The sequence below is a fragment of the Lithobates pipiens genome, unplaced genomic scaffold (assembly GCF_037356315.1).
Source record: "Lithobates pipiens isolate NorthernLeopardFrog02 unplaced genomic scaffold, aLitPip1_a1.2 Scaffold_27, whole genome shotgun sequence".
In the NCBI taxonomy this organism is placed as follows: Eukaryota; Metazoa; Chordata; class Amphibia; order Anura; family Ranidae; genus Lithobates; species Lithobates pipiens.
This window is the reverse complement of record NW_027507788.1, coordinates 2695451-2722212: the sequence shown is the minus strand read 5'-3', so window position 1 is coordinate 2722212 and position 26762 is coordinate 2695451. Positions and strand designations below refer to the sequence as shown.

General features: G+C 48.7%; 1 protein-coding gene across 1 annotated transcript in view; it reads left to right on the top strand.

Annotated features, from left to right (window-relative positions):
* ARHGEF19 (Rho guanine nucleotide exchange factor 19) overlaps positions 1 to 26762 on the top strand; it is a 66617-nt gene that overhangs the window by 31714 nt on the left and 8141 nt on the right. Inside the window, exons 2-12 of the mRNA XM_077456296.1 lie at positions 4972 to 5474; positions 5752 to 6075; positions 7446 to 7539; positions 9280 to 9425; positions 9789 to 10036; positions 11616 to 11776; positions 15644 to 15796; positions 16162 to 16291; positions 16447 to 16521; positions 22961 to 23050; positions 23269 to 23432. Of these exons, the coding sequence (XP_077312422.1) occupies positions 4972 to 5474; positions 5752 to 6075; positions 7446 to 7539; positions 9280 to 9425; positions 9789 to 10036; positions 11616 to 11776; positions 15644 to 15796; positions 16162 to 16291; positions 16447 to 16521; positions 22961 to 23050; positions 23269 to 23432 (2088 nt within the window). The remainder of the gene's footprint in view (positions 1 to 4971; positions 5475 to 5751; positions 6076 to 7445; positions 7540 to 9279; positions 9426 to 9788; positions 10037 to 11615; positions 11777 to 15643; positions 15797 to 16161; positions 16292 to 16446; positions 16522 to 22960; positions 23051 to 23268; positions 23433 to 26762) is intronic.

Here is a 26762-nt window from a genome sequence, read left to right as displayed (position 1 = left end):
CTCGGCATGATGTGTAGCTTTTAAGGATCTTCTGGTGGACCTTACTGTGTCAAGCAGCTCCTATTTAAGTGATGCCTTGATTGTGAACAGGTGTGGCAATAATCAGGCCTGGGTGTGGCTAGAGAAATTGAACTCAGGTGTGGACAACCACAGTTATAGTATGTTTTAACAAGGGGGGCAATCACTTTTTCACACAGGGCCATGATGGTTTGGATTTTTTTTCACCTTTAATAATAAACACCTTCATTTACAAATTGCATTTTGTGTTTACTTGTGTTGTCCTTGACTATTGTTTAAATTGGTTTGATGTTCCGAAACACTTAAGTGTGACAAACATGCAAAGGAACAGGAAATGAGGAAGGGGGCAAACACTTTTTCACACCACTGTATTTGTTTTTTATTAATATTATTATTATTCGTTTTGTTATTGTTATTATTATTAGTTTATTATTTGTTTTTATTATTATTATTTATTATTATTATTATTATTATTATTATCATTATTCATTTTGTTATTATTATTAGTTTATTATTTGTTTTTATTATTATTATTATTATTATTATTATTCGTTTTATTATTATTATTAGTTTATTATTTGTTTTTTTATTATTATTATTATTATTATTATTCGTTTTGTTATTATTATTATTATTATTATTAGTTTATTATTTGTTTTTATTATTATTATTATTTTTTATTATTATTATTATCCTCATTAGTTTTGTTATTATTATTAGTTTATTATTTGTTTTTTTTATTATTACTATTATTATTATGATTCATTTTGTTATTATAATCATTAGTTTATTATTTGTTTTTATTAATAGTAGTATTGTAGTTATTATTATTACTATTATTATTATTAGTAGTAGTTTTGTTATTAAACATTTTTTATTTGTTTTTTATTATTATCATCATCATTATTCTTTATAGTCTTTTGTTGATGTTGCTGCAGCAGTTTTTTTCCATTGTTATCTCTAATCCAATGGTTTTTATATTGTCTTTGTTGAATTTGTTACACTGTTTGTGGCTCAATGTTATTTATTTTCTATTGATTAAACATTAGCTCGTGGGAACCCAATGGAGCTGTAAAGTGTAAGACGTGAACAATACACGACAAGAGAATTCAGTGTTTACCCCCATTAGGATCTGGTCATCGGAGGGGGGGGGGGGTTAAGGGATCCTGAGTCCATCCCTACCCAACCCGCCCCCCCCCCCCCCCGCCCCCCCCCCGCTGGCTCAGATACCCGGTCACACCCCAGGAAGGGGGGCAGGGGAACCCCCAGGCCCTGATAACCTCAGGAATCTCATCATTACTTCTCGCCTTCCATAATAGACATTGCTAATGACCCTGACCGAGGTCAGATCCTAAAGTTTACTTCCTGACCTCTGACCTCAGCCTGGCAGGTGAAATGATTAATTCTGCAAATATTTCTTCACCGTCCCAGAGGTGTCCTCTGTAACCAACCAGAGCCATTCATCCAACTGTCCATCCAGAACCTCTGGTTTATATACCGGATACATCCTAAATATAGAGTCATTCATCCAACTGTCCATCCAGAGCCTCTGGTTTATAGACCGGATACATCCTAAATATAGAGCCATTTATCCAACTGTCCATCCAGAGCCTCTGGTTTATAGACCGGATACATCCTAAATATAGAGCCATTTATCCAACTGTCCATCCAGAGCCTCTGGTTTATAGACCAGATACGTCCTAAATATAGAGCCATTTATCCAACTGTCCATCCAGAGCCTCTGGTTTATAGACCGGATACGTCCTAAATATAGAGCCATTTATCCAACTGTCCATCCAGAGCCTCTGGTTTATAGACCGGATACATCCTAAATATAGAGCCATTTATCCAACTGTCCATCCAGAGCCTCTGGTTTATAGACCGGATACATCCTAAATATAGAGCCATTCATCCAACTGTCCATCCAGAGCCTCTGGTTTATAGACCGGATACATCCTAAATATAGAGCCATTTATCCAACTGTCCATCCAGAGCCTCTGGTTTATAGACCAGATACGTCCTAAATATAGAGCCATTTATCCAACTGTCCATCCAGAGCCTCTGGTTTATAGACCGGATACGTCCTAAATATAGAGCCATTTATCCAACTGTCCATCCAGAGCCTCTGGTTTATAGACCGGATACATCCTAAATATAGAGCCATTTATCCAACTGTCCATCCAGAGCCTCTGGTTTATAGACCGGATACATCCTAAATATAGAGCCATTTATCCAACTGTCCATCCAGAGCCTCTGGTTTATAGACCGGATACATCCTAAATATAGAGCCATTTATCCAACTGTCCATCCAGAGCCTCTGGTTTATAGACCGGATACATCCTAAATATAGAGCCATTTATCCAACTGTCCATCCAGAGCCTCTGGTTTATAGACCGGATACATCCTAAATATAGAGCCATTTATCCAACTGTCCATCCAGAGCCTCTGGTTTATAGACCGGATACGTCCTAAATATAGAGCCATTTATCCAACTGTCCATCCAGAGCCTCTGGTTTATAGACCGGATACATCCTAAATATAGAGCCATTTATCCAACTGTCCATCCAGAGCCTCTGGTTTATAGACCGGATACGTCCTAAATATAGAGCCATTTATCCAACTGTCCATCCAGAGCCTCTGGTTTATAGACCGGATACGTCCTAAATATAGAGCCATTTATCCAACTGTCCATCCAGAGCCTCTGGTTTATAGACCGGATACGTCCTAAATATAGAGCCATTTATCCAACTGTCCATCCAGAGCCTCTGGTTTATAGACCGGATACGTCCTAAATATAGAGCCATTTATCCAACTGTCCATCCAGAACCTCTGGTTTATAGACCGGATACGTCCTAAATATAGAGCCATTTATCCAACTGTCCACCCAGAGCCTCTGGTTTATAGACCAGATACGTCCTAAATATAGAGCCATTTATCCAACTGTCCATCCAGAGCCTCTGGTTTATAGACCGGATACGTCCTAAATATAGAGCCATTTATCCAACTGTCCATCCAGAGCCTCTGGTTTATAGACCGGATACATCCTAAATATAGAACCATTTATCCAACTGTCCATCCAGAGCCTCTGGTTTATAGACCGGATACGTCCTAAATATAGAGCCATTTATCCAACTGTCCATCCAGAGCCTCTGGTTTATAGACCGGATACGTCCTAAATATAGAACCATTTATCCAACTGTCCATCCAGAGCCTCTGGTTTATAGACCGGATACATCCTAAATATAGAACCATTTATCCAACTGTCCATCCAGAGCCTCTGGTTTATAGACCGGATACATCCTAAATATAGAGCCATTTATCCAACTGTCCATCCAGAGCCTCTGGTTTATAGACCGGATACGTCCTAAATATAGAGCCATTTATCCAACTGTCCATCCAGAGCCTCTGGTTTATAGACCGGATACGTCCTAAATATAGAGCCATTTATCCAACTGTCCATCCAGAACCTCTGGTTTATAGACCGGATACGTCCTAAATATAGAGCCATTTATCCAACTGTCCACCCAGAGCCTCTGGTTTATAGACCAGATACGTCCTAAATATAGAGCCATTTATCCAACTGTCCATCCAGAGCCTCTGGTTTATAGACCGGATACGTCCTAAATATAGAGCCATTTATCCAACTGTCCATCCAGAGCCTCTGGTTTATAGACCAGATACATCCTAAATATAGAGCCATTTATCCAACTGTCCACCCAGAGCCTCTGGTTTATAGACCAGATACGTCCTAAATATAGAGCCATTTATCCAACTGTCCATCCAGAGCCTCTGGTTTATAGACCGGATACGTCCTAAATATAGAGCCATTTATCCAACTGTCCATCCAGAGCCTCTGGTTTATAGACCGGATACATCCTAAATATAGAACCATTTATCCAACTGTCCATCCAGAGCCTCTGGTTTATAGACCGGATACGTCCTAAATATAGAGCCATTTATCCAACTGTCCATCCAGAGCCTCTGGTTTATAGACCGGATACGTCCTAAATATAGAACCATTTATCCAACTGTCCATCCAGAGCCTCTGGTTTATAGACCGGATACGTCCTAAATATAGAGCCATTTATCCAACTGTCCATCCAGAGCCTCTGGTTTATAGACCGGATACGTCCTAAATATAGAACCATTTATCCAACTGTCCATCCAGAGCCTCTGGTTTATAGACCGGATACGTCCTAAATATAGAGCCATTTATCCAACTGTCCATCCAGAGCCTCTGGTTTATAGACCGGATACGTCCTAAATATAGAACCATTTATCCAACTGTCCATCCAGAGCCTCTGGTTTATAGACCGGATACGTCCTAAATATAGAGCCATTTATCCAACTGTCCATCCAGAGCCTCTGGTTTATAGACCGGATACGTCCTAAATATAGAGCCATTTATCCAACTGTCCATCCAGAGCCTCTGGTTTATAGACCGGATACATCCTAAATATAGAGCCATTTATCCAACTGTCCACCCAGAGCCTCTGGTTTATAGACCAGATACATCCTAAATATAGAGCCATTTATCCAACTGTCCACCCAGAGCCTCTGGTTTATAGACCGGATACGTCCTAAATATAGAACCATTTATCCAACTGTCCATCCAGAGCCTCTGGTTTATAGACCGGATACATCCTAAATATAGAGCCATTTATCCAACTGTCCATCCAGAGCCTCTGGTTTATAGATCGGATACATCCTAAATATAGAGCCATTTATCCAACTGTCCATCCAGAGCCTCTGGTTTATAGACCAGATACATCCTAAATATAGAACCATTTATCCAACTGTCCATCCGGAGCCTCTGGTTTATAGACCAAACAGAGGAAACGTTTCCATAACTTGCCATGATGAGACCTAACAAGCCAGGAACAGTTGCATGCTGTCTGTGTAAATGGCTGAGATAATAACTTCCTTTGATCTGATGACTCTTGTCTTTTGCAGGCCTGGTCTCCCTAACACGATTTTCATGGAGTACCAAGCTCTCCCGGACTTCCAGCCTCACCACACCCCCCTCTCCTACGGGCGTGAGCACACCATGGTGCCCGGGATCGATGTGCCGCCCCCCAGAGAGCGGCCCAGGGTGGTCATGTACCAGCAGGAGAGCTTGGCGTTCGGTGGGGTCCCCACCCTCTGCACGGAGAGACAGCTGGGGTTCAATGCGGTGCAGAGCCCCCTGAACCCCGCCATCCCGGGAGTGAGCGCCCACCTGCCGGATCATTGGTTCATAAACTTCCAGAGCTCGGGGGTGGAGCGGACAGAGGAGACCCCGCCCCCGAGGACAGAGGAACGCTACGCACCACTCGAATGCCCTTCCCAGGACAGGCGGAGGACCAGCAGCACGGAGAGCGACAGCGACCAGCCGGAAACACCGAATACGGCCAGCCCGGAGAATCCCCGACCCATCTACAGGACATCGCAGGGTTCAGACAAAGCCAAAGCCGCTTGTAAGCGACCTATTATAATAAATGTATCTTTAAATATTGCTAGTATAACTACCTGAATTCTGCCTCATATTATATACTAGCAGATATTGTGAGCCTACCAGGTTCTATTCACAGTACTGTCTAACATGTTTCAGGCACTGAGGGCAGCGGGAGTAATTTAGGCAGCTTACAGGGAAGAGCCCCCCAGTGTAGCGCTTCTCTTTCATGGTCTAATTACCACAATGATGACGATTAAAGACTTTTCCTTTCTTTTTTTCTCCCTGCCTTGCCCTCACAGGGCGTAAACTCCGCTTGTACCTGCCGGACATCAGCGGCTCGGCGCCCCCCCAGCCCCCGGAGGAAGATTCTGTGTTTGTGGAGCCTGAAGACCCCGGGCTTCCGTCAGCGGCCGACGTGAAGGAGACTTCGGAGCCTCAGGAGGTGGTGCCGGTGGCGGCGGCCGGGGGGAAGGTGGAGCAGGAGAGGTGGAGGTTCTCGGCCTCCGAACTGATCAGCAAACTCCAACTCAGCCAAAGGAGGAACAACTTCACCGCCAAAATCGGCAAATCCCTCTCCACCAAAATCACCCTGAGGGAGAAGGGGTCCTCCACCAGCCAGGAAGGTGGGTGGTACACAGCGGCTCACCTCTCCATTCTTTATACTATTGTTATTATTATTATGCAGGGTTCATATAGGCGCCAACAGTTTGCGCCTCACAGCACCCAACCGGCACAGAATTGGCATTCATAGAATTGGCATCCAGTTCCCAAAGATAGCTTCAAAGTATTTATAGCAAGCAGCCAAGATGCCAGCATGAACCCCTCCTTACCATCCTGGAGCCCCCAATCCTAGGGCTGACAATATGCAAATATCGACTTCCAGCTATGAAGTCAGAGCTCTGGTACATAGTTCAACTGTGCCCTTTATCTGATGACATAGTTGCAGAGCTCATTAGAAATGAATAGAATGGGGTGGCATGACATGGCATGGGATGGCGCAGGCTGGCATGGCACAGGATGGGATGGCATGGGATGACGCAGGCTGGAGCAAGATGACATGACGTGGCTTGGCATGGGATGGCGCAGGATGGGATGGCATGAGACAGTATAGCATGGCATTGGGTGGTATGAGATGGTGCAGGGTGGGATGGTATGGGATGGTGCAGGATAGGATGGTATAGCATGGCATGGGAGGCAATGCTTGGCAAGGGATGCTGTGGGATTGGAAGGCATGAGATGGTATAGCATGGCTTGGCAGGGGATGGGATGGTGCAGGATGGCATGGCATGGCACAGAATAGGATGGCGCAGGATGGCATGGCTTGGCATGGGATGGCACAAGATGGCATGGCATGGGATGGTGCAGGATGGGATGGCATGAGATAGTATAGCATTGCATGGGATGGCACGGGATGGTAGAGGATAGGATGGTATGGGATAGTATAGCATGGCATGGGATGGCGCAAGATGGCATGGCATGGCATGGGATGGTGCAGGATGGGATGGCATGAGATAGTATAGCATTGCATGGGATGGCACGGGATGGTGGAGGATAGGAGGGTATGGGATAGTATAGCATGGCATGGGAGGCAATGCTTGGCAGGGGATGCTGCGGGATGGGATGGCATAGCATGGGATGGTATGGCATGGGACGGTGCAGGGTGGGATGGCATGGCATTGAATAGTATAACATGGCATGGGATGGTATAGCATGGCATGGGATAGGATGATGCATGATGGGATAGCATGTGATAGTATAGCATGGCATGGGATGGTGCAGGATGGTATGGCATGGTATAGGTTGACATTGCAAGAGAAGGTATAGTATGGCATGGGATGGTGTAGGATGGTATGGTATGGAATGGGATGCACCCCCCCCCCCCCCATGTGGGGTACCAATGCATGTTTATGTGTAGAGGTGTAGATCCAGCCTCTGAGCACCTACCTCTGTACAGATGTGATTTGGGGGATTAATGAGCCCCTTTTGTCTGCAGGTAAATCTGGAAGGAGAGAGAGGAGATGTAACAGTGCCGGGGTGACCAGCCTTCTGCAGCCGCCTCCTGGGGATACGGACACCTCCTGGCTCAGGTAAGTTGGATGTATAATGGGTGCTCTGCATACCTCGGGGGCCCAGATGTAGTGGTTGGAGTATAATACACGGGCAATGAGTGTCTATAACCCGAGCACACAGGCAGGGCCAGGGAAGAGTGCGGCTCCGCCATCATTTATTATTTTGGATGGAGAGGCTTAGACCTTCGTGAGGGGTTTTGTTTTGCAGTCTGCCAATCTCTGGAGAGATTTCCCACCACTTCCTGTCCAGGTGACACCCAATGTGTCAAGGTGCAAAAGGGTGTCACCAGGATAGGAAGTAAGAGAAATCTTCCCAGTGGGGTCAAGACCAGAATTAAAACCTCAAATTCAAATTAGAGCTGATTAAGAGGGGGATGGGAGCGGAAATGTCTTATTTCAGTTCACTGAAAAACAGAAAATCTCTTTAAAAAGGGGGCCAATTTGGAGTATTGGGGACATTCCGCTGCCTTCCACACTGCCGACATAATGCAACAGTCCTTAAAGCTGAACTCCGGGCTAAAAAACAAAACAAAACATTGGTTGTGTGTCTTCTTCTTGAATCTCGGTGAGCATTTATTCCAGATCTGTCTACAGACTTCCTATAATAAAGACCGCTCACTGCTGCCTTCTCTCCTTCTGCATGGGGATTTGGTCTGGTCTCCGCCCAACTCCTGTAGTGGGTGGAGCCTGTTCAGCCCCTCCCACAGCTCTGCTTTCTCTCCTTGCACAGACTGACTGGTCTTGTCTCTGCCCCCTCCTGTAGTTTTCTGTAGTGGGTGGGGCCTGATGGGCCCCTTCCCCCAGCTCTGCACTATCTTGTCTCTGCCCCTCCTGTAGCTTTCTGTAGTGGGTGGAGCCTGACTGGCCCCTCCCACAGCTCTGCACTGTCTTGTCTCCGCCCCTCCTGTAGTTTTCTGTAGTGGGTGGAGCCTGACCGGCCCCTCCCACAGCTCTGCACTGTCTTGTCTCCGCCCCTCCTGTAGTTTTCTGTAGTGGGTGGATCCTGACTGGCCCCTCCCACATCTCTGCACTGTCTTGTCTCCGCCCCCTCCTGTAGTTTTCTGTAGTGGGAGGGGCCTGCTGGGCTCCTCCCACAGCTCTGCTCTCTCTCTTTTTGCACAGACTGACTGGTCTTGTCTCCGCCCCCTCCTGTAGTATTCTGTAGTGGGTGGAGCCTGTTGGGCCCCTCCCACGGCTCTGCTCTCAACACAGGCTATGTACAGCCCACTGATGACGTCACTGTTCATTTCACATGGTAATACCTGGGTTTGTAAAAGGCACAAACTGCATTTATATCCTTTGCGGCTAATTTGGAATATATTTTTAATTGACTTTTTTTTGTGCCCGGAGTTCAGCTTTAATGGAGGCGCAGCAAATGTGTCCTCCAGTGTGTTCCCAGCCGGAGGATATTCACGTGGAAATCACCGGATTTAGTTGATGAATGAAAAGTGGTGAATCCCACCTGATGGTAGAGTTTTGCCAGATAATCGACCAATGTCATCATTTGCCCCTTTATGAGTGCCCCCCCCCCCTCAGAGAAGTGGAGGGGATTGGTCCCCGTGGCGTGAGCCCGCTCTGCCGCTCTCTATGCCAGTCCAGGCTCAAACATCTCTTTGTTTCTTCAGTTTAAGGAATTTTCAGTCCTTGCCCTTCAATTGTTCCTGGGCAGCCTCCCCTCTCTGCCCCCCCCCCCCCCCCCCGCCCGCCGAGGCTCATGGCGGCACCCGGAGGCTCAAATGGCTTATTTTACCCTTTCAGGAGCAAATCGGTGGAGGGTGGGCGGCCTGGCAGACCACCCAGCGCGGAGGACAGACTATCACCCGGCCAGGAGAGGCCAGAGGACGCCGAGTCACAAAGGAGGCAATCCTACTGCGAGAGGAGACAGTCCCGCTTCCTGCTCACCTGTAAGTCCCTACTGCTATTCCCAGACCACCCTTCAAGGGATTGTCCACTTCCAGCTACCAGCTACGTGCTGTAAGAGATTTCCTTCATTCATCACTGGACAGTAATACAGGAGTAATACATATTATAAAAAACAAAAACAAAAAACACGAGTGAGCAATTTCCATCCAGTTGTGCGTTTATATTGCATGTGCCGTCCAGCAATTCTTACCTTTTCATATCATTTTTAATCCACTTTGCTCTCTGCATAGACATGTGTTGTAGTAGTGAGCTCAGTCCCGGCGGTGGATATGCTGGAGGATAGAAAGACGTGTCTGGAATGTCTGAACGTGTCCCCCCCAACCTTATAATCCTTCTATTCCCAGCCATCCTGTACCAGGAATACAGCGACGTGGCCATAAACCGCGAGCTTCAGCGTCAGAAGCGGGAAGATACGACGGGGGAGGAGGACGACGTTTCGGCGAGTCCGAAGAGCAACCTGTCCCCCAGCAGCTCGTTCCGCTCCCAGCGCTCATCCCGGGGCTCCACCTTCTCCCTGTGGCAGGATATCCCAGATGTCCGAGGGAGCGGTGTCCTGAATACGCTCACGATTCAGGAGAGGAAGCTGCAAGAGGTGCGTAACAATGCCGCAAATCTATCAGATCAATACTGTACATCTATTGTATCACTAATGGACATCTATCGGATCAATACCATACATATAGTTTATCAATAGCCTAAATCTATCATATCAATACTGTACATCTATTGTATCAATAAGGCACATCTATCGTATGAATACCGTACATATAGCTCATCAATATCCTAAATCTATCATATTAATGACACTGTACATCTATTGTATCAATACCATACATATAGCTTATCAATATCCTAAATCATATCGATACTGTACATCTATTGTATCAATAATGGACATCTATCGTATAAATACCATACATATAGTTTATCGACAACCTAAATCTATCATATCAATACTGTACATCTATTGTATCAATAAGGCACATCTATCGTATCAATACTGTACATATTGCTTATCAATATCCTAAATCATATTAATATTATATATATTATTATTAATACGGTACATCTATTGTATCAATAAGGAACATCTATTGTATCAATACCATACATATAGCTTATCAATATCCAATATCTATCATATCAATACTGTACATCTATTGTATCAATAAGGCACATCTATCGTATCAATACTGTACATATAGCTCATCAATATCCTCAATCTATCATATTAATATTATATATATTATTAATACGGTATATGTATTGTATCAATAAGGCACATCTATCGTATCAATACTGTACATATTGCTCATCAATATCCTAAATCTATCATATTAATATTATATATATTATTATTAATATGGTACATCTATTGTATCAATAAGGAACATCTATCGTATCAATACCATACATATAGCTTATCAATATCCTAAATCTATCATCATATCAATATTGTGTACATTTATTGTATCAATAAGGCACATCTATCATATCAATACTGTACATATAGCTCATCAATATCTAAATCTATCATATCAATAATTAGCATCTATCATATTAATATTATATATCTTAATACTGTACATCTATTGTATCAATACCGTACATATAGGTTATCAATATCCTAAATCTATCATATCAATAATTAACATCTATCATATTAATAAGATTTTATATATATATACACACACATATATCTTATTAATACTGTACATCTATCGTATCAATACTGCAACTATAGCTTATCAATTCTGTAAATCTATCGTGTCAATAAGGAACATCTATAATATCAATATCATAAACCTATCATATCAATACCATTTACCTATCTAATATCAATACCATACATTTATTGTATCAATATCATTCCTCTATCTTATCAATATCATACAAATACCGTCCATCTATATTATCAATACATCTATAATATCAATCCAAACACCCATCTTATCAATGAGTACTTGTATTGTATCAATAATGAACATCTAACGTATCAATATTGTACTTTCATTATATCTCATACTTCTATCATATCAATACCATTCATTGATTGTATCATACAAATACCGTCCATCTACATTATCAATATATATGGTGGGGGTGGGGCATGGGGGGGAGGGGTGTTGTAATCTGTATATTAATATCTAAGCTCCGCCCTCTCCCCGCAGGCCAAGTTTGAGTTGGTGACGTCGGAGGCGTCGTATGTGAACAGCCTCTCCATCGTGGTCGATCATTTCCTCAACTCCCCCGAAATCAACGAGTGTCTGGGGGCTCAGGAGAGACAATGGCTCTTCTCCAAACTGCCCGAAGTAAAGGAGATAAGCGAGAGGTACGGAATACCATCCCCCACTGTACAGAATCCCCCCCCCGTATGAAATACCACCCCCCACTGTACGGAATACCACCCCCCACTGTACAGAATAACACCCCCCACCGTACGGAATACCATCCCCCACTGTATGAAATACCACCCCCCACTGTACGGAATCCCCCCCCCGTATGAAATACCACCCCCCACTGTACGGAATCCCCCCCCCGTATGAAATACCACCCCCCACTGTACGGAATCCCCCCCCCGTATGAAATACCACCCCCCACTGTACGGAATATCATCCCCCACCGTATGAAATAACACCCCCCACTGTACGGAATACCATCCCCCCCCGTATGAAATACCACCCCCCACTGTACGGAATACCACCCCCCACCATACAGAATACCATCCCCCACCGTATGAAATACCATCCCCCACTGTACAGAATACCATCCCCCACCGTATGAAATACCACCCCCACTGTACGGAATACCATCCCCCACCGTATGAAATACCATCCCCCACTGTACAGAATACCATCCCCCACCGTATGAAATACCACCCCCACTGTACGGAATACCATCCCCCACCGTATGAAATACCACCCCCACTGTACGGAATACCATCCCCCATCGTGTGAAATACCACCCCCACTGTACAGAATACCATCCCCCACCATGTGAAATACCACCCCCCCATTGTACAAAATACCACCCCCCACTGTAAAGAATACCACCCCCCTGTACAGAATACCCTCCCCCGCCATATGAAATACCACCCCCCACTGTATGGAATACCATGCCCCACCATATGAAATACCACCCCCCACCGTACAGCATACCCTCCCATGCCATATGAAATACCACCCCAACTGTACAGAATAGCCTCCCCTGCCATATGAAATACCACCCCCACTGTACGGAATACCATCCCCCACTGTGTGAAATACCACCCCCCACTGTACAAAATACCACCCCCCACTGTAAAGAATACCAACCCCCACCGTGTGAAATACCATCCCCCACTGTACAGAATACCACCCCCACCATATGAAATACCACCCCCCACTGTACAGAATACCATCCCCCACAGTGTGAATTACCACCCCCACTATACGGAATACCATCCCCCACTGTGAGAAATACCACCCCCCACTGTACAGCATACCACCTCTCCATCTTACAGAATCCCATACCCCCACTGTATGGAATACCACCCCCACCATATAAAATATCACCCACCCACTGTACAGAATACCACCCCCCCCCGTATGGAATACTATCCCCCACTGAACAGAATACCACCCGCCCCCCATATGAAATACCATCCCTCACTGTACAGAATACCACCCCCCCGTATGGAATACTATCCCCCACTGTACAGAATACCATCCCCCACCATACAGTATAGTATCCCATCGCTCCCAACTATCCCCGATTTCGAGGGACCGTCCCTCGTTCAGTACAAAGTCCCTCTGTCCCTGGCCCCGCCCCTTTCATTCATTGGATTGCGCTCTTTTAATAATTGAGGCTCGTCCTCACATGTGGGCGTTACCTCTGTACATACCGCCTTGCCAAGAACGCCCCTCCTCCAGACTGACACCCACCTATCAAGGCAGTTTTATATATTTGCATAACTCCTCCCACTGCTTGCATCAGGACTGAGGGCTCTGGAGAGGAGTACTGAGGTCGGGGGCGGGGATGTTCTTAGGAAGTTATGTACCGCCTCCCTCCCTGCTGGCCCCTCCCACCAGCCATGATCTGCCTGCATTGCATAGAGAAGCGCAGAGACCCGGTGATGTCAGCAGGTTTAAAATAAGAATGTCATGGAAATGGAAAAGTTTTATTTATTAATTGAATTATGATGTTGGAGGAGGGGGGAAAGTAAAATATAAGCCGATTAAACTTCAAAGAGGAAATCTTCCTTTTCACCCGGTGACAACTCAGGGGGGATTTCCTCTCACTTCCTGTTGTGTCTCCGGGACAGGAAGTGAGGGGAGATCTCTACAAATGTTTCAGTTTTGGAATCGCTGGAATTCCCGCTCAGCAAACATTTCTCTAAAGTCAGGAAAATCCTCCATAAAAAGTCTGGTGTGCCGGAGAGCGAGCCGCGCGTCCTCTGGGTGCGGAGACTGGCAAACATGAGACATCTGGAGGGAAGATGTGCGAGGATGGGGGGGGAGGGGGTGACTGACACACGCATGTGAACATTGGCTGTATCTTCAATGTAACACTGCAGAGTCTGTCTTCTAATACCGTCCTGGGGGGGGGAGGGGGACTCATATAAAGCTGTCCCTGTGACATGTTTCAGTTCTGGGATGTGGGCGCCCTGCCCCCAACCATAAGGGAGGGGGGGGGCGGAGTTTGCCATCTTTGCCCCGGGCGCTGGATGGCCTTGTCCTGGCACTGCCCCTTGGATGGTGCTGTGTGGAATCATTGATCTGTAAAGAGGCCGGGATGCCGGTGATCTCAGACAGTCTCGTGTTGCATGTGGCCAGTCTCTGGTAACCTTCTGACTTCCTGCAGTGAGGTGACAACGCTGCCTCCGCTTCACCAGTGAACGTTGGGTGATAGTCACATTCTCTGCTGGTGAATCTCCTGGGGCCGGGTGTTTTAGATGAAGGTGATTGGTTCTCCACCAGTGAATGTTGGGTGATAGTCACGTTCTCTGCTGGTGAATCTCCCAGGGAGGGGTGTTTTAGATGAAGGCGATTGGTTCTCCACCAGTGAATGTTGGGGTATAGTCACATTCTCTGCGGGTGAATTTCCTGGGTCCGGGTGTTTTAGATGAAGGCAATTCCACCAGTGAATGTCGGGTGAAGGTCACATTCTCTGCTGGTGAATCTGGTGGTGAATGTCGGGTGAAGGTCACATTCTATGCGGGTGAATCTGGCGGTGAATGTCGGGTGAAGGTCACATTCTCTGCAGGTGAATCTGGTGGTGAATGTTGGGTGATAGTCACATTCTCTGCTGGTGAATCTGGTGGTGAATGTCGGGTGAAGGTCACATTCTATGCGGGTGAATCTGGTGGTGAATGCCGGGTGAAGGTCACATTCTCTGCGGGTGAATCTGGTGGTGAATGTCGGGTGAAGGTCACATTCTCTGCGGGTGAATCTGGCGGTGAATGTCGGGTGAAGGTCACATTCTCTGCGGGTGAATCTGGTGGTGAATGTTGGGTGAAGGTCACATTCTCTGCGGGTGAATCTGGCGGTGAATGTTGGGTGAAGGTCACATTCTCTGCGGGTGAATCTGGTGGTGAATGTTGGGTGAAGGTCACATTCTCTGCGGGTGAATCTGGCGGTGAATGTTGGGTGAAGGTCACATTCTCTGCGGGTGAATCTGGTGGCGAATGTCGGGTGAAGGTCACATTCTCTGCGGGTGAATCTGGCGGTGAATGTTGGGTGAAGGTCACATTCTCTGCGGGTGAATCTGGTGGTGAATGTCGGGTGAAGGTCACATTCTCTGCGGGTGAATCTGGTGGTGAATGTCGGGTGAAGGTCACATTCTCTGCGGGTGAATCTGGTGGTGAATGTCGGGTGAAGGTCACATTCTCTGCGGGTGAATCTGGTGGTGAATGTCGGGTGAAGGTCACATTCTCTGCGGGTGAATCTGGTGGTAAATGTCGGGTGAAGGTCACATTCTCTGCGGGTGAATCTGGTGGTGAATGTCGGGTGAAGGTCACATTCTCTGCGGGTGAATCTGGTGGTGAATGTCGGGTGAAGGTCACATTCTCTGCGGGTGAATCTGGTGGTGAATGTCGGGTGAAGGTCACATTCTCTGCGGGTGAATCTGGTGGTGAATGTTGGGTGAAGGTCACATTCTCTGCGGGTGAATCTGGTGGTGAATGTTGGGTGAAGGTCACATTCTCTGCTCTTTGTCGCAGGTTCCTGAATGATCTGGAGAACCGGTTGGAGGAGGACATCCTGCGATTTGACGTCTGTGACATCGTCCTGAGACATTGCCCCGAGCTGCGGAGGGTGTACCTACCTTATGTCACCAACCAGGCCTACCAGGAACAGACCTACCAACGGCTGCTGTAAGTGTCCCCTCCTCCCCCCCGGGAATAATGGAGGGCGGCGACGGTAGTGTACAGCCTGGGGGGGGGGGAATATGGGGGTGTCCCTTGGTGGAGTCACCTATGAATAAGATGGGGAACTCCTTGTATTGGAGCCCCTTTAGAAGAAGTTATGGGGCAACTCCGCACACCTCCAGACTCCGCCTATAACTGAATAAGGTGGGGGATGGGGGGCTTCTTATGTTGGTCTTGTAAGAAGCCAGCAGGGGGCCCCCCCCCCTCCCCCCATAACTGGACGGACACTAATCTTGTGAGATGACAGGTGAGTTTTGTAGAATTTAGAGCAGAAGGCTGACCCGTCCTTCCTTCCTCTTCTCTCCCCCCAGACAGGAAAACGCTCGATTCCGGGGGATCCTGGCCAAGCTGGAGGAGGACCAGGTGTGCCAACGTCTCCCTCTGACCTCCTTCCTCATCCTGCCCTTCCAGAGGATCATGCGGCTGAAGATGCTGGTGGAGGTACGGGGCCACAACTGTCCCTCTGTAGGGCCCATTCAGCCCCCCCACTCCCGCCACCGCCCCTCTGTGCTTTGTTCAGGGTAAGGCAAGTGAGGCAACTGCCTAAAGTCCCAACCCAAAAATGACCCCACTTTCTGCTGCTTTTATTTCCACAGAATATCCTGAAGCACACGGCGCCCGGATCCCAGAACGAAGAGACGGCCAGCCAGGCGTTCACCGAGCTCAAGAAGGTAACCGAACCGCCAGACCCAACGAGTCCATTATATTCATTGTACACCTCTACTGATCTGCAATATCAGACTGGCCAATCATAGGCCAGCACAGCGCGCTGGTGACATCTGCTGGACACTTCAGGGATAGTCTGTGCAGAGATCCCCTTTAAATCAAGGGAACGTCTCGCCAAGACCCCTTGTGTGTCCGGCCATGTATCCTGCTCACCAATGCGGTGACTGTGCTCTGCTGTTCTTCAGTGCAAGCCAATCCCCTCTCCTATGACTTCTGTGGGGCCTATCCTGCAATCTCAGCAGCTGCTCAGCCGTGCCTATCCTGCAATCTCAGCAGCTGCTCAGCAGGGCCTATCCTGCAATCTCAGCAGCTCCTCAGCCGTGCCTATCCTGCAATCTCAGCGGCTCCTCAGCCGTGCCTATCCTGCAATCTCAGCAGCTCCTCAGCCGTGCCTATCCTGCAATCTCAGCAGCTCCTCAGCAGGGCCTATCCTGCACTCTCAGCGGCTGCTCAGCAGGGCCTATCCTGCAATCTCAGCGGCTCCTCAGCCGTGCCTATCCTGCAATCTCAGCGGCTCCTCAGCCGTGCCTATCCTGCAATCTCAGCGGCTCCTCAGCCGTGCCTATCCTGCAATCTCAGCAGCTCCTCAGCAGGGCCTATCCTGCACTCTCAGCAGCTCCTCAGCAGGGCCTATCCTGCACTCTCAGCAGCTCCTCAGCAGGGCCTATCCTGCACTCTCAGCAGCTCCTCAGCAGGGCCTATCCTGCAATCTCAGCAGCTCCTCAGCAGGGCCTATCCTGCAATCTCAGCGGCTCCTCAGCCGTGCCTATCCTGCAATCTCAGCGGCTCCTCAGCCGTGCCTATCCTGCAATCTCAGCAGCTCCTCAGCAGGGCCTATCCTGCACTCTCAGCAGCTCCTCAGCAGGGCCTATCCTGCACTCTCAGCAGCTCCTCAGCAGGGCCTATCCTGCACTCTCAGCAGCTCCTCAGCAGGGCCTATCCTGCACTCTCAGTAGCTCCTCAGCAGGGCCTATCCTGCACTCTCAGCGGCTGCTCAGTAGGACCTTCCCTGCAGTCTCAGCAGCTGCTCAGTGGGGCCTATCCTGCAATCTCAGCAGCCTCTCAATAGATTCTATCCTGCAGTTTCAGCAGCTGCTCAGCGGGGCCTATACTGCAATCTCAGCGGCTGCAGGATAGATCCTGCTGAGCAGCCACTGAGATTGCAGGATAGATCCTGCTGAGCAATCTCAGTGGCTGCTCGGTAGGGCCTACCCTGCAATCTCAGCAGCTTATCAGCAGGTCCTATCCCGCAATCTCAGCAGCTCCTCAGCTGGATCTATCCTGCAATCTCAGCGGCTTCTCCGCAGGGCCTATCCAGCACTCTCAGCGGCTGCTCAGTAGGACCTTCCCTGCAATCTCAGAAGCTTCTCAGCAGGTCCTATCCTTCAGTTTCAGCAGCTGCTCACCGGGGCTTATCCTGCAATCTCAGTAGCTGCTCATCGGGGTCTATCCTGTAATCTCAGCGGCTGCTCAGCAGGATCTATCCTGCAATCCCAGCAGCTACTCAGCGGGGCCTACCCTGCAATCTCAGCAGCTACTCAGCGGGGCCTACCCTGCAATCTCAGCAGCTGCTCAGGAGAAACACTGATTATGTCTCTAGACAGACAGTGGTAGACATTATATCTTCTCTATAAAAAGGGATTTTTTTAATAAAATTTAGGAAAATTATAATTTTTGGTATTTTGGAAAGATTTTTGTCTCAGAAACAACCCCCGAGTCTGACCCCCATAGTGTCTCGGTGGGGGGGCGGGGGGGGGGCAGCTGTCATCCTGTGAAGGGGTTTATTGACACACAATACACAGCAGACTGTTTGTATCCGGCATACCGGCAGCTGTGGTCAGTTGGCAGGAGGGTGAGATGTGACACCTGGGTGTGATTCTGGGGTGTCGCTGGCTGGGGTCGGCGGGAGATGTGCCACCTGCCGGGGCAAACAGAACATTGTGACGCAGGCCGGCTGACCTTTACCATCCCGCATGCCACAGAAGCTCCTGATCAATCACATCGTAGATAGGAGAATGTTCCGTGTCATTTCACAAAGCATTACTTAGTCCAGAACCTTCACTATGATTGGACACCAAATCTCCATGAACCCCTCCCCCCCCCCCCCCTCAATAACTGTCATTCCTAAACTGTCACCACTGTGAGATAGATCACAATTGGGCTGATAAACAGCCGGGTGGGAAAGGAAACCTCAACCCTTCCATGAGCCGGGGCTGCGAAAGTCATAGTGTTCACTTTGCCAAAATTTGGGTAAAATTTTCAATATGTCAATTAGGGAGAAAGAAAGACGCTGTATACAGAATTGTATTTGTGTTTTTCATTTATTTTTTATATAACAAAATGGGAAAAAAACACAAATACATTCTTCAACATTGTTACTGTTTTATGTTTTTTTTTTATTGTTTAAAAATGTCAAATGCCGACAAATACACCAAATAACAGGAGAAAAAGGAAAGGGGCGGAGTTTCTGGATTTGGTGTTATTGTATGAATGATGCCTCTTGGTGTATTGCTTGGGCTATCCTCCAAGCCCTGCGATCCTCTTGTTCATGCCGGGCTAGGCGCTCCTGAATTCTAAAGACAAATTTTGTTTTATGGTAATTTCACAACACGGTAAAAATCTGATTTATTTTTACAACATTTTGGCAAAGTCAAAATCACTAATTTTGCAACAAAACTTTGCATTCATTTTGAAAACACGTTCTCTGAAAACACTCCACTTGTCCCTCTCCATAATCCCCCCCCCCTGTGATCCCTCTCCATGGTCCTTCTCCAAGATCCCTCTCTGTGATCCCTCTCCATGGTCCTTCTCCAAGTCCCTCCCCATGTTCCTTCTCCAAGATCCCTCTCTGTGATCCCTCTCCATGGTCCTTCTCCAAGTCCCTCCCCATGTTCCTTCTCCAAGATCCCTCTCTGTGATCCCTCTCCATGGTCCTTCTCCAAGTCCCTCCCCATGTTCCTTCTCCAAGATCCCTCTCTGTGATCCCTCTCCATGGTCCTTCTCCAAGTCCCTCCCCATGTTCCTTCTCCAAGATCCCTCTCTGTGATCCCTCTCCATGGTCCTTCTCCAAGATCCCTCTCCGTGATCCCTCTCCATGGTCCCTCTCCAAGATCCCTCTGCGTAATACCTCTCGTGATCCCTCTCAGTGATCCCTCTCCATGGTCCTTCTCCAAGATCCCTCTCTGTGATCCCTCTCCATGGTCCTTCTCCAAGATCCCTCTCTGTGATCCCTCTCCATGGTCCTTCTCCAAGATCCCTCTCTGTGATCTCGCTCCATGGTCCTTCCCCAAGAACCCTCTCTGTGATCCCTGTCCATGGTCATTCTCCAAGACCCCTCTGCATAATACCTCTCGTGATCCCTCTCAGTGAGCTCTCCCTATGGTCCTTCTCCAAGATCCCTCTCCGTGGTCCTTCTCCAAGATTCCTCTCTGTGATCCCTCTCCGTGGTCCTTCTCATAGATCCTTCTCTGTGATGATGATCCCTCTCTGTGATCCCTCTCCAAGGTCCTTCTCCAAGATCCCTCTCTGTGATCCCTCTCCGTGGTCCTTCTCCAAGATTCCTCTCTGTGATCCCTCTCCGTGGTCCTTCTCATAGATCCTTCTCTGTGATGATGATCCCTCTCTGTGATCCCTCTCCAAGGTCCTTCTCCAAGATCCCTCTCTGTGATCCCTCTCCGTGGTCCTTCTCCGAGATCCCTCTCTGTGATCCCTCTCCATGGTTCTTCTCCAAGATCCTTCTCTGTGATGATGATCCCTCTCTGTGATCCCTCTCCAAGATCCCTCTCAGTGATCCCTCTTCATGATCCTTCTCCAAGATCCCTCTCTGTGATGATGATCCCTCTCTGTGATCCCTCTCCATGGTCCTTCTCCAAGATCCTTCTCTGTGATGATGATCCCTCTCTGTGATCCCTCTCCATGGTCCTTCTCTAAGATCCCTCTGCGTAATACCTCTCATGATCCCTCTCAGTGAGCCCTCTCCATGGTCCTTCTCCAAGATCCCTCTCTGTGATCCCTCTTCATGATCCCTCTGCGTGATCCTTCTCCATGATCCCTCTACGTGACCTGGTATTTTGGTGCCTTTGTGTTGAAAGACTTATCAGACTTTTATTCCATTGTCAGCAGATGGCTACAGAGTTGCGGGCATGGCACTGCCCAGGCATATGCAATTAGTGGACCTCCAGCTGTTGCAGAACTACAAATCCCATGAGGCATAGCAAGACTGACAGCCACAATCATGACTGGAGTTGGAGTTTTGCAACAGCTGGAGGTCCAAATTTCATATCTATCCTTGGCATAGCCAATCATAAGTCTCAGCCAGTGAAGGATCAGGACTCTAGATATAGTTTTTAGTTCAGCTTGGTGTAATAAAATGTAGTGCGGGTGGATCTGGAGGACATATGTGGCTGTGGCAGATAGGAAGGATGGTCCCATATGGAGTGGGGACAGAAAGGAAGGATGGTCCCATATTGAGTTGGGCAGATAGGAAGGATGGTCCCATATGGAGTGGGGGCAGAAAGGAAAGATGGTCCCATATGGAGTGGGGGCAGAAAGGAAGGATGGTCTCATATTGAGAGGGGGCAGAAAGGAAGGATGGTCCCATATGGAGTGGGGGCAGAAAGGAAGGATGGTCCCATATTGAGTTGGGCAGATAGGAAGGATGGTCCCATATGGAGTGGGGGCAGAAAGGAAAGATGGTCCCATATGGAGTGGGGGCAGAAAGGAAGGATGGTCTCATATTGAGTGGGGGCAGAAAGGAAGGATGGTCCCATATGGAGTGGGGGCAGAAAGGAAGGATGGTCCCATATGGAGTGGGGCAGATAGGAAGGATGGTCCCATATGGAGTGGGGGCAGAAAGGAAGGATGGTCCCATATGGAGTGGGGGCAGAAAGGAACGATGGTCCCATATGGAGTGGGGCAGATAGGAAGGATGGTCCCATATGGAGTGGGGGGAGACAGGAAGGATGGTCCCATATGGAGTGGGGGCAGAAAGGAAGGATGGTCACATATGGAGTGGGGGTAGAAAGGAAGGATGGTCACATATGGAGTGGGGCAGATAGGAAGGATGGTCACATATGGAATGATGGCAGATGGAAAGAATTGTCCCATATGGAGCGGGGGCAGATAGGAACAATGGTTCCCCATGGAATGGTGGCAGATAGGAAGGATGGTCCCATATGGAGTGGGGGCAGATAGGAAGGATGGTCCCATATGGAGTGGGGTAGATAGGAAGGATGGTCCCATATGGAGTGGGGCAGATAGGAAGGATGGTCCCATATGGAGTGGGGGCAGAAAGGAAGGATGGTCCCATATGGAGTGGGGGCAGATAGGAAGGATGGTCCCATATGGAGTGGGGGCAGAAAGGAAGGATGGTCCCATATGGAGTGGGGGCAGAAAGGAAGGATGGTCCCATATGGAGTGGGGCAGATAGGAAGGATGGTCCCATATGGAGTGGGGGCAGAAAGGAAGGATGGTCCCATATGGAGTGGGGGCAGAAAGGAAGGATGGTCCCATATTGAGTTGCGCAGATAGGAAGGATGGTCCCATATGGAGTGGGGGCAGATAGGAAGGATGGTCACATATGGAGTGGGGGCAGAAAGGAAGGATGGTCCCATATTGAGTTAGGCAGATAGGAAGGATGGTCCCATATTGAGTTAGGCAGATAGGAAGGATGGTCCCATATGGAGTGGGGCAGATAGAAAGGATGGTCCCATATGGAGTGGGGGCGGAAAGGAAGGATGGTCCCATATTGAGTTAGGCAGATAGGAAGGATGGTCCCATATGGAGTGGGGCAGATAGGAAGGATGGTCCCATATGGAGTGGGGGCGGAAAGGAAGGATGGTCCCATATTGAGTGGGGGCAGAAAGGAAGGATGGTCCCATATTGAGTTGGGCAGATAGGAAGGATGGTCCCATATGGAGTGGGGTAGATAGGAAGGATGGTCCCATATAGAGTGGGGCAGATAGGAAGGATGGTCCAATATTGAATGATGGCAGTTGGAAAGAATTGTCCCATATGTAGCGGTGGCTGATAGAAGGGATTGTCCCCAATGGAGCGGGGGCAGATAGGAACAATGGTTCCACATGGAATGGTGGCAGACAGGAAGGATGGGACCATATGAATCGGTGGCAGATAGGAAGAATGGACCTATATGGAGCAGTGGGAGATAAGAAAGCCTGTCCCATATGGAGTGGTGGTAGATAGGAAGGGTGGTCCCATATGGAGCAGTAGAAGATTAGAAGGATGGTCCCAAATAGAGCTTTCAGGGCAAAGAGCTGAAATGGAGGGCATGTGGGGGTCCGTTTGGAGGAGTTTACAATCCAAGGTCTGGAAGAATATGGCGTCTTGTACCTATAGCGTATCTAATAGCGGGTTTTCTCTCCTCAGCTGGTGAAGGAATGTAATGCCAGCGTCCAATCTATGAAGAGGACAGAAGAGCTGATCCACCTCAACAAGAAGATCCACTTTGAGAGTAAGGTAAGGCGGAGGTTGGGACATGCTGGTTGGGGAAGAGGGGTATGAGATCCCAGCCGGTATGGTTGGTTCATGGCAGGATCGGCAGGCTGAACGTTGCCATGGAAAGGCTCCCCTCCCTGTGGCTCCTGTATGGACCCCTTATAGCCTTACTATGATTGGTAGCCACACAGGGGCCCCTATACAGTAGATGATCTGACTGCCTCCCCTTTGCTCCATAGATCTTCCCTCTGATCTCACAGTCTCGTTGGCTGGTGAAGCACGGGGAGCTGGTGGAACTGGACATGCAGATCCCCAATGCGGCCGGATCCCGCTTCAAACTCAGCCCCAAACCCGTCTACCTGCATCTGTTCAATGACTGCCTGCTGCTCTCCAGGAAGAAAGAGTGAGTACCACCGCAAAGAGGACCTGTCTACCAAACATTGCGCACCATCCATTGTCCCCAGCCGGAATCCAACCAATAACATGAAAGTCTATATTGGACCAAGAAGGCCGAGCGGTCCATGAAATTGGTCCTTAGTCATGTGCCGAACGAAAAAATGTGTTTCGTTTCGATTCATTAAGTTACATTTTGTAACAAAATTCGTTAAATTTTGTTTGTTTTCAACCCGGATTTGAATTTTTTCCAATCGATTTCTATTTTATTCTATTCTTATGTATTCTATTCCTTTATTTTGCATTCTGTTTTATGCTATTCTTTTAGTTGAACTAGATGGACTTGTGTATTTTTTCCAACCTAACTATGTAACTATAGAGTGGGGGGGAAATAATGATTTGATCCCCCCACAGATGGTGTAAGTTTTGCCCACTTACATAGAAATGAAGGGTCTATCATTTTTATCAGAGGTGTATTTTATATGACAGAGACAGAATATCAACCAAAAATATAGAAAAAACACACACAATACAAATGTTATAAATGGAGTTGCAGTTCAGTGAGTAAAATAAGTATTTGATCCCCAAGCAAAACATGACTTAGTACTTGGAGGAGAAACCCTTGTTTTGGGATTTTGCTCCTCTCTTCTTTACAGATCTCCTCTAAATCCTTAAGGGTTTCTTGGCTGTCGCTTGGCGACTCGAAGTTCCAGCTCCCTCCATAGATGTTCTATAGCAGTGATGGAGAACCTCGGCACTCCAGATGTTTTGAAACTACATTTCCCATGATGCTCATGCGCTGTACGGTGTAGTGGAGCATCATGGGAAATGTAGTTCCAAAACATCTGGGGTGCCGAGGTTCACCATCGCTGTTGTATAGGATTAAAGGTCTGGAGACCGGCTAGGCCACTCCATGACCTTAATGTTCTTCTCTCTTGGGGCTCTCCTTGGTTGCCTCGGTGGTATGTTTTGAGTCATTGTCATGCTGGAAGACCCATCCATGACCCATCTTCAGTGTTCTGGCTGAGGGAAGAAGGTTCTCCTCCAAGATCTTACAATACATGGGCCCCCCCCCTCCGTCCATTGGCCCCTCAATGCAGAAATGTCGGCCTGGACCTTTAGCAGAGGAGGCCTCATGTTTCCACCTCCATGTGCGACCATAGGGATGGTCTTCTTCCTCCAAACACGGCGAGTCGAGTTGATGGCAAAGAGCTGAATTTTGGTCTCATCTGACCACAGAACTTCCTCCCGATCCTTCTCCGAATCATTTAGATGTTCATTGGCAAACTTCAGATGGACCTGTCCACGTGTCTTCCTGAGGAGGAGGACCTGTACATGTGTCTTCCTGAGGAGGGGGACCTGTACATGTGTCTTCCTGAGGAGGAGGACCTGTCCATGTGTCTTCCTGAGGAGGGGGACCTGTCCATGTGTCTTCCTGAGGAGGAGGACCTGTCCATGTGTCTTCCTGAGGAGGAGGACCTGTACATGTGCCTTCCTGAGGAGGGGGACCTGTACATGTGTCTTCCTGAGGAGGGGGACCTGTCCATGTGTCTTCCTGAGGAGGAGGACCTGTACATGTGTCTTCCTGAGGAGGAGGACCTGTACATGTCTTCCTGAGGAGGAGGACCTGTACATGTGTCTTCCTGAGGAGGAGGACCTGTACATGTGTCTTCCTGAGGAGGTGGACCTGTACATGTCTTCCTGAGGAGGGGGACCTGTACATGTGTCTTCCTGAGGAGGAGGACCTGTACATGTGTCTTCCTGAGGAGGTGGACCTGTACATGTCTTCCTGAGGAGGGGGACCTGTACATGTGTCTTCCTGAGGAGGGGGACCTGTACATGTGTCTTCCTGAGGAGGGGGACCTGTCCATGTGTCTTCCTGAGGAGGGGGACCTGTACATGTGTCTTCCTGAGGAGGGGGACCTGTACATGTGTCTTCTTGAGGAGGGGGACCTGTACATGTGTCTTCCTGAGGAGGGGGACCTGTAGATATGTCTTCCTGAGGAGGGGGACCTGTACATGTGTCTTCCTGAGGAGGAGGACCTGTACATGTGTCTTCCTGAGGAGGGGGACCTGTACATGTGTCTTCCTGAGGAGGGGGACCTGTACATGTGTCTTCCTGAGGAGGGGGACCTGTCTATGTGTCTTCCTGAGGAGGGGGACCTGTACATGTGTCTTCCTGAGGAGGGGGACCTGTACATGTGTCTTCCTGAGGAGGGGGACCTGTACATGTGTCTTCCTGAGGAGGGGGACCTGTACACGTGTCTTCCTGAGGAGGGGGACCTGTACACGTGTCTTCCCGAGGAGGGGGACCTGTACATGCTTCTTCCCGAGGAGGGGGACCTGTACATGCGTCTTCCCGAGGAGGGGGACCTGTACATGCGTCTTCCCGAGGAGGGGGACCTGTACATGCGTCTTCCCGAGGAGGGGGACCTGTCCATGTGTCTTCCAGAGGAGGGGGACCTGTACATGTGTCTTCCCGAGGAGGAGGACCTGTGCACGTGTCTTCCTGAGGAGGGGGACCTGTACATGTGTCTTCCCGAGGAGGGGGACCTGTACATGCGTCTTCTCGAGGAGGGGGACCTGTACACGTGTCTTCCTGAGGAGGGGGACCTGTACACGTGTCTTCCTGAGGAGGGGGACCTGTACATGTGTCTTCCTGAGGAGGGGGACCTGTCCATGTGTCTTCCTGAGGAGGGGGACCTGTACATGTGTCTTCCTGAGGAGGGGGACCTGTCCATGTGTCTTCCTGAGGAGGAGGACCTGTACATGTGTCTTCCTGAGGAGGGGGACCTGTACATGTGTCTTCCTGAGGAGGGGGACCTGTACATGTGTCTTCCTGAGGAGGGGGACCTGTACATGTGTCTTCCTGAGGAGGGGGACCTGTACATGCGTCTTCCCGAGGAGGGGGACCTGTACATGCGTCTTCCCGAGGAGGGGGACCTGTACATGCGTCTTCCCGAGGAGGGGGACCTGTACATGCGTCTTCCCGAGGAGGGGGACCTGTCCATGTGTCTTCCAGAGGAGGGGGACCTGTACATGTGTCTTCCCGAGGAGGAGGACCTGTGCACGTGTCTTCCTGAGGAGGGGGACCTGTACATGTGTCTTCCCGAGGAGGGGGACCTGTACATGCGTCTTCTCGAGGAGGGGGACCTGTACACGTGTCTTCCTGAGGAGGGGGACCTGTACACGTGTCTTCCTGAGGAGGGGGACCTGTACATGTGTCTTCCTGAGGAGGGGGACCTGTCCATGTGTCTTCCTGAGGAGGGGGACCTGTACATGTGTCTTCCTGAGGAGGGGGACCTGTCCATGTGTCTTCCTGAGGAGGAGGACCTGTACA